Source organism: Taudactylus pleione, unplaced genomic scaffold (genome assembly GCF_031769625.1).
Source record: "Taudactylus pleione unplaced genomic scaffold, aTauple2 ptg000278l, whole genome shotgun sequence".
Taxonomy (NCBI): Eukaryota; Metazoa; Chordata; class Amphibia; order Anura; family Myobatrachidae; genus Taudactylus; species Taudactylus pleione.
In genome coordinates, this window is record NW_028284680.1 from 8864840 (window position 1) to 8877944 (window position 13105).

Here is a 13105-nt window from a genome sequence, read left to right on the forward strand (position 1 = left end):
CGCGGGTGCAGCTCCCCTGAGCTATTCAATTACTGCCACTACCCCAACGCACTCGGCACCAGAGGGTGCACTTAAGGAGTGGGGTAAATCCATAACTCCAGGCACTTAACCCAGGAGCTATGGGCTAACACACGTTAGCTGCGGGCATACCGTCCATAGAAAGTAGCAAGTAATTGAACAGCTCTCGGCGTTAAACCCGGGAACTACAGCCGAGCACTAAGTCCCACGGCTAATTGAATATGCCCCATATTGTATATTTGTTAAATATTTTGCTTTATGTTCAAATTGAGACTTTCAGGAAATGAAAGTCACTTATATGTCTGTATTACTGTATATGGCATAGGAGAGTTCTGAACACCTTTCACGGGTTGTGATTAAAAAAATACCTTTAAAATGTCTAACCCAGTCCATACAGCGGAGGCCATTTACTATCCACACCTGGTACAGTAACTGCTAATGTGAGGCTGGAGTCTATTTTTAGAATGGTTTTAATGGTGCAAATACATCACAGCCTCGTTCCCAGCGCCTGGGTGCAGAACGCGCTGTTTAGGATGAAGTGGCTGCAATTTTAAGGCCTTTTTGTATCTTGGAGATGAAAAATGAGCACGTAGGATGTGATATAAAGAGACCTGGGCGCTCACATCTCTGCTGAGATCCATTCATTACATTCCTCAGAATTCCTTTTTTTTTACATATGCTGGTATTTTTGGGGGATGGTTACAATAAAATAAAAAAATAGGCGTCTTGCATATGGTGCTCGCAGGCGCTGGCAGCCTAATTACAACATGCATTGTGTTGTGTAATGGGAAGCAAGTGCAGGAGAAGGGTTTCTGCAATTGCTGCAATCTTACTTTGAAGCACACTTTATTCAAATATGAAACTATTACTCTTTGATACGGAATGAATCTCGGCTCCCTGTGGCACGTGTACTGCATGGTCCTATGTGTGGCTGGCTACATTCAGGGCACAGAAACCTGTACTGCATTGGCTGCTGTTTGCCTGGATGTGTGAACAGCTGTGTCTGTTGGTCTCTACAGCTGCCTGTATTACATATCATAAAGACATTGGGTAATGCCCCTCACACTGTGAGATATAAGGATATTACAGGTCCCTGTGATTGTAAGGATGAGTGCGTACACTGAACTCTTGTGGAAATCTGGTTATTGCAGACAGTCCAGTGCTGGAAAGGTGACAGCTCTTACCGGTACTGGGTCACCGCAGGGTTGGCCTTGGCTGCACAATGAAACTTCACTACATTATCTTCCAGAATGGGCTGCGGCTCCACTGTAAGATTGACCAACGGAGGATCTGTAAATATAACACATTATTATTATCCTTTATTTAGATGGCGTCACAGTGCCGTACAGGGAAATCGCAATAAAACAGACAAAAAAAGACAATAAGTTCAAAGAGACCGTACAGTGGGGGAATTGCGCTGAGATTTCTACACAACTGAGTGACAGAAAATGACAATAGCAGTCAGTGCCCCAGTGCCCTCAGCGGGCAGGCACATAGGATCAGAGAAGCTGAGTGATTGGGGGTGTACAGAGACAAGGATAGTGCAGGGGAAGAAACAAGTAGGTAAAGGGATCTGCCCGGGAGAGCTTACAGTCTGGGGAAGTTGGGGTAAACTGGGAAGAGATAAGAAGAGAGGACAGAGGGCATGAGTTAAGAGTGTACGGAGGCTTTAATGTACATGTGCGTTTCCAGGGCATGTTTGAGGCCTGCAGAATGGTAGTGTCTTACAGGGCAGGGAGTTCCAGAGGAGTGAAGCAGCAGCACTGGAGAAGTCTTGGATGTGGGAGAGGGAAGAGGTAATAAGTGCAGCAGCAGTGACAGTCAGAGGAAGAGCGGAAGGGAGTGTGGTGAGATACAACCAGGGCCGTAGAAAGCTTGGCCAGGCCCGTATACTTTTCAGGGTGGATGTGGCCTAAGCGCGGGAGGCGTGACTATGCCCCCTTAGGAATAATATTTAAAAAAAAAATGTTTTGCAGTTCATGGCGGCACTATAACCATGGACAAATGCCGGGGTGGGGAGGATCAATGTGATCCCCCTCACACAGGGAGAGAAGACGGCTGCTCAGTGGCGTTAGTCTTCCTGACCTCACTGTAGCCTGGGCTGGGGAGAGAGGCAGCTGCTGCTGTTCCCGGGGGGGAACTTAGGGTCAGGCACCTCCCCGGGGGGGAACTTAGGGTTAGGCACCCCCCTGGGGGGGGGGGACTTAGGGTTAGGCAGCGGGGAAGGGGGTGGTTAGGGTTAGGCACTTAGAGGGGGGATTAGGTTTAGACACTTGGGGGGGAGGTTAGGGTTAGGCACCCCTAAGGAGGGTTAGGGTTAGGGGGGTTAGGTTAGTAGATACTCACCTATCCACGATCGGGATTTCCAGCGCTGTCGGGATTCCGCTGCCGGGATCTCTGCTGATGTCGGCCTGCCGCTGCCGGGAATCGAACCAATTCCCTGGATAGAACTAGTAGGGGGAGGAGTGATTGAGTGCTGTGAAGGCACCATCAAACATTGCGCCCGTCCTATGGAGGGCAGATTATCCGTCTGAACATGGCCGCCGAAATCAGTGCAACTGCGGCAAAAGACAACCCCAAAGTGCCATGCGAATGGCCACTGAGGGGGACCTATGGGCACTTCAGTGGTGTTAAAGGAGAGGAAGAGGATTTGGGGACTTGGAATTGTGTGTGTGTGCGTGAGATGGTTGGGGGGAGAGAGATGTCAACACAATGTCCTAGACACCTAGAGGCATATTTTTTTCCAGTAAAATATTTAAATACGTTATTGACTTTTTAATAATAATTCTCAGTTTAGTCATTAAAGATTGTGGCAATCCTCCAAAAACGTCTTTTTTCTGAGGTTTTACTACAAAAATACCTTTATCGGTCCTTTAAAAATTGTCCCTCTAAGGGCACAAGAATGATCTTATTATATTCCAGGGGGGGCAGATAATGCATTATTGGGCAAATAATAGAGTGCGCGGTAACGTTGAATGTGACTCTTAGCGAGCGGAGTGTAGACTACTGTCCTTCAGTAACCTTTATGCAGTATGGCAGGATAGTGTGAGCAGTAGCGGTCACTATAGAAACCTTGTATGTTAGGTCTCATGGTTGTTTGACACTGTCGTTTTCTGGTGTTTGAATGAATGGTGCTTAATTAATGACAGGATACTGCTGGTTCTCATAATGAGCGTTTGTGACTGAACATGAATAATCAGACTAGAAAAGCATTTAGCTGGATGCCCGGAGCAGTCTACCTCTTATATCTAGGAGACCGCGCCACTGGGTCTAAATATTTGCCAGGAGAAATGGGGTTAATTATAATTATTTTCCAACGTGTGTTCTTCCGTTCCAGATGCAGTTCGTAGCCGTTAATAGGATTTTTAATTGCTTTTCCACGTAAAGCGATGCCGAGCGAGCGAGATCTTTATTCGAAAATCTCATTTCAAAGTCTTCCGATAGCGGTTGCCTCTTTCATCCATCCAATTAGTATGTCCCGAAAAGAAGGTGCTATTTAATGCCCGACAATTCCTGCGCCATTAGTTATTAGCCAAACACTGCTATAAATACCATTGTTACATGTAGGTTTCCAAAAGGAATTCAGGGTGTTATTCAGAATATTCAGAAATAAGGATGCAAGACGTACAGGCTTCGGCCTCTTGTTACGGGAGGGGGCGCCAGTCGCCCTGCGGCAATTGTGACACAGTTAATTGGACATAGGTCCAGTCTGCTTTGTGTCACCGCGCTCCCATGGCGAGAGGGACAGTTAATGGTCTCCCAGCGCAGAGCTCCTTAGTCACCCTGCAGTGACACAAATACATATAATGGGTCCTGGACTGATTATTTCCCCTGTTACTGTGCAGCCCTACAGAGCTGGAGGGTCTTATCCTACCACCATTTTTATATTGAACTATGAAATCTCAGGTTACATAGATCCTGGGGATAATTATCGTATTGTACTTTCTGGTATCACAGATGATTGGTCAATATATTGATTTATATTTAGGTCATACATTACAGCTTCCACAAACACTACATTTGATCGGTAGAACGTCAATACGGATACGTTGCATAATACATTTGATGAAGTGGATTTGTATTGTGGCTTTCTGTGGGGCTTGTAAGCTGCCTCTGTCCTCCCTTAATCCCGTATTTCCGGCTGCTTTTGCCGCTGGTAGAAAGTGGGTGGTAGACGCACTCACTTTAATAAACCATCCTGGAGCCATAATAAAAGCCAGGTTATCTGCCTGCCCTGTTACAGCCTTTTTTTTACACTTTAATATCTGCTTAATGGCTTTTCAAGATCGCAACTAATAAACCCTTAATCAGGGAGCAGAAAGAGTCTGCGATATCTGACGTCAGAGAAGGAAAGGTGCACATCTGGGGCGACACTGATGCTGGGTACACACTAAACCATAAATTGGACGATTTGACGATTTTAGACTAATTGGAATGACAATTCGTCCACATCGTCCAGTGTGTATGCACTATTGCACGCTCCCGCATCATCAGTGACGTCCTGCGATTAGCCGTACTGCACGGGCAACCACACGATATCGCATGTGGTGCAGGGCATATCGTCTAGTGTGCATCGGCAATCTTGCATGGTCTGGGTCGAAGGGTAATCGCACCGACCATCGGCAAGATAGCCGGGCCGTTTAATGTGTGCCCGGCTTTACAGATCAGCCCAATCCTCTTACACAATACTTTAATTTCATGATGCGGTTATATGTAACCAGAGTGGGCACGTCCATGTCTGGGATACAGAGCTACAACAATGACACTAAGGGATAGTTTTACTATAGTGCAGGTTTTTGGAAATAGAGTTGTTGCCCATAGCAACCAATCAGATTCTACCTATTATTTTACTAGCACCTTCTAATAGATAATGGCTAGAATCTGGTTGGTCGCTATGGGAACAACTTCTAAAAACCAGCACTTTAGTAAATATACCCCTAAATGTCAGGAAAAGACATTGGGCCTGATTCAGACCCGGTCGCAAACGCTGAGCGCTCGCAACCGGGTTGATGGTGGCTCAGAGCGCATGCGCGAGACAGGGATAGCGACGGGCAATCCGTCGCTCCAGGTCTCGCACCAAAGGGGGCGTGCTGTCGATGTTGAGTGACAGCACGCCCCCTTTGGCGGGCGGGCCGGGGGGATGGCTGCCCAGACGGAGGCGTTTCCATGAGAACGCCTACCGTTCAGGGGCAGCCCCACTAACATCACAAGTGATGTCAGTGGGAGAGCTTTCGACTCTGTTTGAGCCGAAAGCTCTCTGGGGCATGCGGCCACGAGATCCTACCACAAGGGTATTGTCGCAAGCCCGATAGTCGCGATGGTCTTGACTAGGGATGTGCAGGCTCGGATAGGTTCGAGTTTGCACGTTGAGTTCGGATTTTTCCCTCCAAAAAAACGGAACTCAGAAAGAGGCAAAACATCATCATTCCTGGACTTTTGTCAATATCTGTTTAGGGATATGAAATGTATGTGATTGGGGATACAGTATGCAGCCACCCGGCAGTGTGCTCTCGCAGTGACACCTTTGGTGGGGTGACGTGTTTGCAGAACGAATCCTGGTGTAGACTTTAATATTGTCTGCTGAGTGAGTTAGAGGAGATACCATTTGGGGGTGTTTATTAGAAGAGGATTATTGGCAAATCAATTCCATCCTGTAGCTGAATAGTGGATCATTACACCCACAGTACATGTACCGGTTGGTAGGTGACAATGGCAGCCCCGTAGTATACAGATTTAAAGGTCATAGCCCCAATGTCGGATGGAAGTCCCCCAGGGTCTGCATTTGGGAATGTAGTGTGAGCACCTCCTGAATTACTGAGTGCACACGATTACATTATATTTACTGGGAAAAACAGACGCTCGCTAATGGTCCCCCCCCCCAAAGTACATAAATGAAGATGAAGCCATAAACGCACTGCGTCCCGAGCGGCGTTACTCTGCGCCAATGTGGCAAGCACAACATGAACCCAGCAGTTATGACTCACGTTGGATGTTGATGGTGACCGTGGTATCCTTCCCACTCGGCACAGCCTTATTGGTGGCCCGGCACGTGATGCTCTGCCCGTTCTCGATGTCCGATGGCGACACAAAGAGCGTGCTGATGATGCTTTCCCGCTTTCCATCCCGCAACTGCGTCTGCAACACAGAGGAAGAGGTGTCATGTAGTCAGGGGCTCGTTATACATTGATCTCTGATCCTTACTATAGAGAAATATCAGAAGTAAATGACATTATAGGCATTGCCAGAAATATGTATGTAGGTCATTATGCACACAGGGGGGGGATTTACTCAGCTGTAGGTATGTACAGTAAGTACAGGTTACTCAGCTGTAGGTACAGTAAGTACAGGTTACTCAGCTATATGTATGTACAGGTTACTCAGCGGTATGTACAGTAAGTACAGGTTACTCAGCTGTAGGTACAGTAAGTACAGGTTACTCAGCTGTAGGTACAGTAAGTACAGGTTACTCAGCGGTATGTACAGTAAGTACAGGTTACTCTGCGGTATGTACAGTAAGTACAGGTTACTCAGCTGTATGTACAGTAAGTACAGGTTACTCAGCGGTATGTACAGTAAGTACAGGTTACTCTGCTGTAGGTACAGTAAGTACAGGTTACTCTGCTGTATGTACAGTAAGTACAGGTTACTCAGCGGTATGTACAGTAAGTACAGGTTACTCAGCGGTATGTACAGTAAGTACAGGTTACTCAGCTGTAGGTACAGTAAGTACAGGTTACTCAGCTGTAGGTACAGTAAGTACAGGTTACTCAGCTATATGTATGTACAGGTTACTCAGCGGTATGTACAGTAAGTACAGGTTACTCTGCTGTATGTACAGTAAGTACAGGTTACTCTGCTGTATGTACAGTAAGTACAGGTTACTCAGCTGTATGTACAATAAGTACAGGTTACTCAGCGGTATGTACAGTAAGTACAGGTTACTCAGCTGTAGGTACAGTAAGTACAGGTTACTCAGCGGTATGTACAGTAAGTACAGGTTACTCTGCTGTATGTACAGTAAGTACAGGTTACTCAGCTATATGTATGTACAGGTTACTCAGCGGTATGTACAATAAGTACAGGTTACTCAGCGGTATGTACAATAAGTACAGGTTACTCAGCGGTATGTACAGTAAGTACAGGTTACTCAGCTGTAGGTACAGTAAGTACAGGTTACTCAGCTATATGTACAGGTTACTCAGCGGTATGTACAGTAAGTACAGGTTACTCTGCTGTATGTACAGTAAGTACAGGTTACTCTGCTGTATGTACAGTAAGTACAGGTTACTCAGCTGTATGTACAATAAGTACAGGTTACTCAGCGGTATGTACAGTAAGTACAGGTTACTCAGCTGTAGGTACAGTAAGTACAGGTTACTCAGCGGTATGTACAGTAAGTACAGGTTACTCTGCTGTATGTACAGTAAGTACAGGTTACTCAGCTATATGTATGTACAGGTTACTCAGCGGTATGTACAATAAGTACAGGTTACTCAGCGGTATGTACAGTAAGTACAGGTTACTCAGCTGTAGGTACAGTAAGTACAGGTTACTCAGCTGTAGGTACAGTAAGTACAGGTTACTCAGCTATATGTATGTACAGGTTACTCAGCGGTATGTACAGTAAGTACAGGTTACTCTGCTGTATGTACAGTAAGTACAGGTTACTCTGCTGTATGTACAATAAGTACAGGTTACTCAGCTGTATGTACAATAAGTACAGGTTACTCAGCGGTATGTACAGTAAGTACAGGTTACTCAGCTGTAGGTACAGTAAGTACAGGTTACTCAGCGGTATGTACAGTAAGTACAGGTTACTCTGCTGTATGTACAGTAAGTACAGGTTACTCAGCTATATGTATGTACAGGTTACTCTGCTGTATGTACAGTAAGTACAGGTTACTCTGCTGTATGTACAGTAAGTACAGGTTACTCAGCTGTATGTACAATAAGTACAGGTTACTCAGCGGTATGTACAGTAAGTACAGGTTACTCAGCTGTAGGTACAGTAAGTACAGGTTACTCAGCGGTATGTACAGTAAGTACAGGTTACTCTGCTGTATGTACAGTAAGTACAGGTTACTCAGCTATATGTATGTACAGGTTACTCAGCGGTATGTACAATAAGTACAGGTTACTCAGCGGTATGTACAATAAGTACAGGTTACTCAGCGGTATGTACAGTAAGTACAGGTTACTCAGCGGTATGTATGTACAGTAAGTACAGGTTACTCAGCGGTATGTATGTACAGTAAGTACAGGTTACTCAGCGGTATGTATGTACAGTAAGTACAGGTTACTCAGCGGTATGTACAGTAAGTACAGGTTACTCAGCGGTATGTACAGTAAGTACAGGTTACTCAGCGGTATGTACAGTAAGTACAGGTTACTCAGCGGTATGTACAGTAAGTACAGGTTACTCAGCTGTATGTATGTACAGTAAGTACAGGTTACTCAGCTGTATGTACAGTAAGTACAGGTTACTCAGCTGTAGGTATGTACAGTAAGTACAGGTTACTCTGCTGTATGTATGTACAGTAAGTACAGGTTACTCAGCGGTATGTACAGTAAGTACAGGTTACTCTGCTGTATGTATGTACAGTAAGTACAGGTTACTCTGCTGTATGTACAGTAAGTACAGGTTACTCAGCTGTATGTATGTACAGTAAGTACAGGTTACTCTGCTGTATGTACAGTAAGTACAGGTTACTCAGCGGTATGTACAGTAAGTACAGGTTACTCTGCTGTATGTACAGAAAGTACAGGTTACTCAGCTGTATGTATGTACAATAAGTACAGGTTACTCTGCTGTATGTACAGTAAGTACAGGTTACTCAGCTGTATGTATGTACAGTAAGTACAGGTTACTCTGCTGTATGTACAGTAAGTACAGGTTACTCTGCTGTATGTATGTACAATAAGTACAGGTTACTCAGCTGTATGTACAGTAAGTACAGGTTACTCAGCTGTATGTACAGTAAGTACAGGTTACTCAGCTGTATGTACAGTAAGTACAGGTTACTCAGCTGTATGTACAGTAAGTACAGGTTACTCAGCTGTATGTACAGTAAGTACAGGTTACTCTGCTGTAGGTATGTACAGTAAGTACAGGTTACTCTGCTGTAGGTACAGTAAGTACAGGTTACTCAGCTATATGTATGTACAGTAAGTACAGGTTACTCAGCGGTATGTACAGTAAGTACAGGTTACTCAGCGGTATGTACAGTAAGTACAGGTTACTCAGCGGTATGTACAGTAAGTACAGGTTACTCAGCGGTATGTACAGTAAGTACAGGTTACTCTGCTGTATGTACAGTAAGTACAGGTTACTCTGCTGTATGTACAGTAAGTACAGGTTACTCTGCTGTATGTACAGTAAGTACAGGTTACTCTGCTGTATGTACAGTAAGTACAGGTTACTCTGCTGTATGTACAGTTAACGTATGTATGTATGTATGTACTTAACGTGCCGCTATAACGCTTCCCGCTTCGCCTCTTAACCGAGGCGAAGCAGGAAGCACTAACGATGAGATGTATAAACATCGATAACGACAGCTACAGCCGGCCGAACGGTCAGACGATAAACAGGATAATAGAGCACAAGTACAATGCACAGCACTATAACAGGATAATAGAGCATACAATGCACAGCACTATAATAGGATAATAGAGCATACAATACACAGCACTATAACAGGATAATAGAGCACAAGTACAATGCACAGCACTATAACAGGATAATAGAGCGTAGAATGCACAGCACTATAACAGGATAATAGAGCATACAATGCACAGCACTATAACAGGATAATAGAGCATACAATGCACAGCACTATAACAGGATAACAGAGCACAAGTACAATGCACAGCACTATAACAGGATAATAGAGCACAAGTACAATGCACAGCACTATAACAGGATAATAGAGCACAAGTACAATGCACAGCACTATAACAGGATAATAGAGCATACAATGCACAGCACTATAACAGGATAATAGAGCATACAATGCACAGCACTATAACAGGATAATAGAGCATACAATGCACAGCACTATAACAGGATAATAGAGCATACAATGCCCAGCACTATAACAGGATAATAGAGCATACAATGCACATCACTATAACAGGATAATAGAGCATACAATGCACAGCACTATAACAGGATAATAGAGCATACAATGCACAGCACTATAACAGGATAATAGAGCATACAATGCACATCACTATAACAGGATAATAGAGCACAAGTACAATGCACAGCACTATAACAGGATAATAGAGCACAAGTACAATGCACAGCACTATAACAGGATAATAGAGCATACAATGCACAGCACTATAACAGGATAACAGAGCATACAATGCACAGCACTATAACAGGATAATAGAGCATACAGTGCACAGCACTATAACATGATAATAGAGCATACAATGCACAGCACTATAACAGGATAATAGAGCATAAAATGCACAGCACTATAACAGGATAATAGAGCACAAGTACAATACACAGCCCTATAACAGGATAATAGAGCACAAGTACAATGCACAGCACTATAACAGGATAATAGAGCATACAATGCACAGCACTATAACAGGATAATAGAGCATACAATGCACAGCACTATAACAGGATAACAGAGCACAAGTACAATGCACAGCACTATAACAGGATAATTGAGCATACAATGCACAGCACTATAACAGGATAATAGAGCACAAGTACAATGCACAGCACTATAACAGGATAATAGAGCACAAGTACAATGCACAGCACTATAACAGGATAACAGAGCACAAGTACAATGCACAGCACTATAACAGGATAATAGAGCATACAATGCACAGCACTATAACAGGATAACAGAGCACAAGTACAATGCACAGCACTATAACAGGATAATTGAGCATACAATGCACAGCACTATAACAGGATAATAGAGCACAAGTACAATGCACAGCACTATAACAGGATAATAGAGCATACAATGCACAGCACTATAACAGGATAATAGAGCATACAATGCACAGCACTATAACAGGATAATAGAGCATACAATGCACATCACTATGACAGGATAATAGAGCATACAATGCACAGCACTATAACAGGATAACAGAGCACAAGTACAATGCACAGCACTATAACAGGATAATAGAGCGTACAATGCACAGCACTATAACAGGATAATAGAGCATACAATGCACAGCACTATAACAGGATAATAGAGCATACAATGCACAGCACTATAACAGGATAATAGAGCATACAATGCCCAGCACTATAACAGGATATAAGAGCATACAATGCACATCACTATAACAGGATAATAGAGCATACAATGCACAGCACTATAACAGGATAATAGAGCATACAATGCACAGCACTATAACAGGATAATAGAGCATACAATGCACATCACTATAACAGGATAATAGAGCACAAGTACAATGCACAGCACTATAACAGGATAATAGAGCACAAGTACAATGCACAGCACTATAACAGGATAATAGAGCATACAATGCACAGCACTATAACAGGATAACACAGCATACAATGCACAGCACTATAACAGGATAATAGAGCATACAGTGCACAGCACTATAACATGATAATAGAGCATACAATGCACAGCACTATAACAGGATAATAGAGCATACAATGCACATCACTATAACAGGATAATAGAGCACAAGTACAATGCACAGCCCTATAACAGGATAATAGAGCACAAGTACAATGCACAGCACTATAACAGGATAATAGAGCATACAATGCACAGCACTATAACAGGATAATAGAGCATACAATGCACAGCACTATAACAGGATAACAGAGCACAAGTACAATGCACAGCACTATAACAGGATAATAGAGCATACAATGCACAGCACTATAACAGGATAATAGAGCATACAATGCACATCACTATAACAGGATAATAGAGCACAAGTACAATGCACAGCACTATAACAGGATAATAGAGCACAAGTACAATGCACAGCACTATAACAAGATAATAGAGCATACAATGCACAGCACTATAACAGGATAACAGAGCATACAATGCACAGCACTATAACAGGATAATAGAGCATACAATGCACATCACTATAACAGGATAATAGAGCACAAGTACAATGCATAGCACTATAACAGGATAATAGAGCATACAATGCACAGCACTATAACAGGATAATAGAGCATACAATGCACAGCACTATAACAGGATAACAGAGCACAAGTACAATGCACAGCACTATAACAGGATAATTGAGCATACAATGCACAGCACTATAACAGGATAATAGAGCACAAGTACAATGCACAGCACTATAACAGGATAATAGAGCATACAATGCACAGCACTATAACAGGATAATAGAGCATACAATGCACAGCACTATAACAGGATAATAGAGCATACAATGCACAGCACTATAACAGGATAATAGAGCATACAATGCACAGCACTATAACAGGATAATAGAGCATACAATGCACAGCACTATAATAGGATAATAGAGCATACAATACACAGCACTATAACAGGATAATAGCACAAGTACAATGCACAGCACTATAACAGGATAACAGAGCACAAGTACAATGCACAGCACTATAACAGGATAATAGAGCATACAATGCACATCACTATAACAGGATAATAGAGCACAAGTACAATGCACAGCACTATAACAGGATAATAGAGCATACAATACACAGCACTATAACAGGATAATAGAGGATACAATGCACAGCACTATAACAGGATAATAGAGCATACAATGCACAGCACTATAACAGGATAATAGAGCACAAGTACAATACACAGCACTATAACAGGATAATAGTGCATACAATGCAGAGCACTATAACAGGATAATAGAGCATACAATGCACAGCACTATAACAGGATAATAGAGCATACAATGCACATCACTATAACAGGATAATAGAGCATACAATGCACATCACTATAACAGGATAATAGAGCGTACAATGCACAGCACTATAACAGGATAATAGAGCGTACAATGCACAGCACTATAACAGGATAATAGAGCATACAATGCA

General features: G+C 43.1%; 1 protein-coding gene across 1 annotated transcript in view; it reads right to left on the minus strand.

Annotated features, from left to right (window-relative positions):
• The window catches only part of KIRREL3 (kirre like nephrin family adhesion molecule 3), a 457331-nt gene that overhangs the window by 104263 nt on the left and 339963 nt on the right, over positions 1 to 13105 (minus strand). Inside the window, exons 6-7 of the mRNA XM_088481884.1 lie at positions 6003 to 6153; positions 1203 to 1308 (exon numbers count right to left, since the gene is read on the minus strand). Coding sequence (XP_088338010.1) covers positions 1203 to 1308; positions 6003 to 6153 — 257 coding nt within the window. The remainder of the gene's footprint in view (positions 1 to 1202; positions 1309 to 6002; positions 6154 to 13105) is intronic.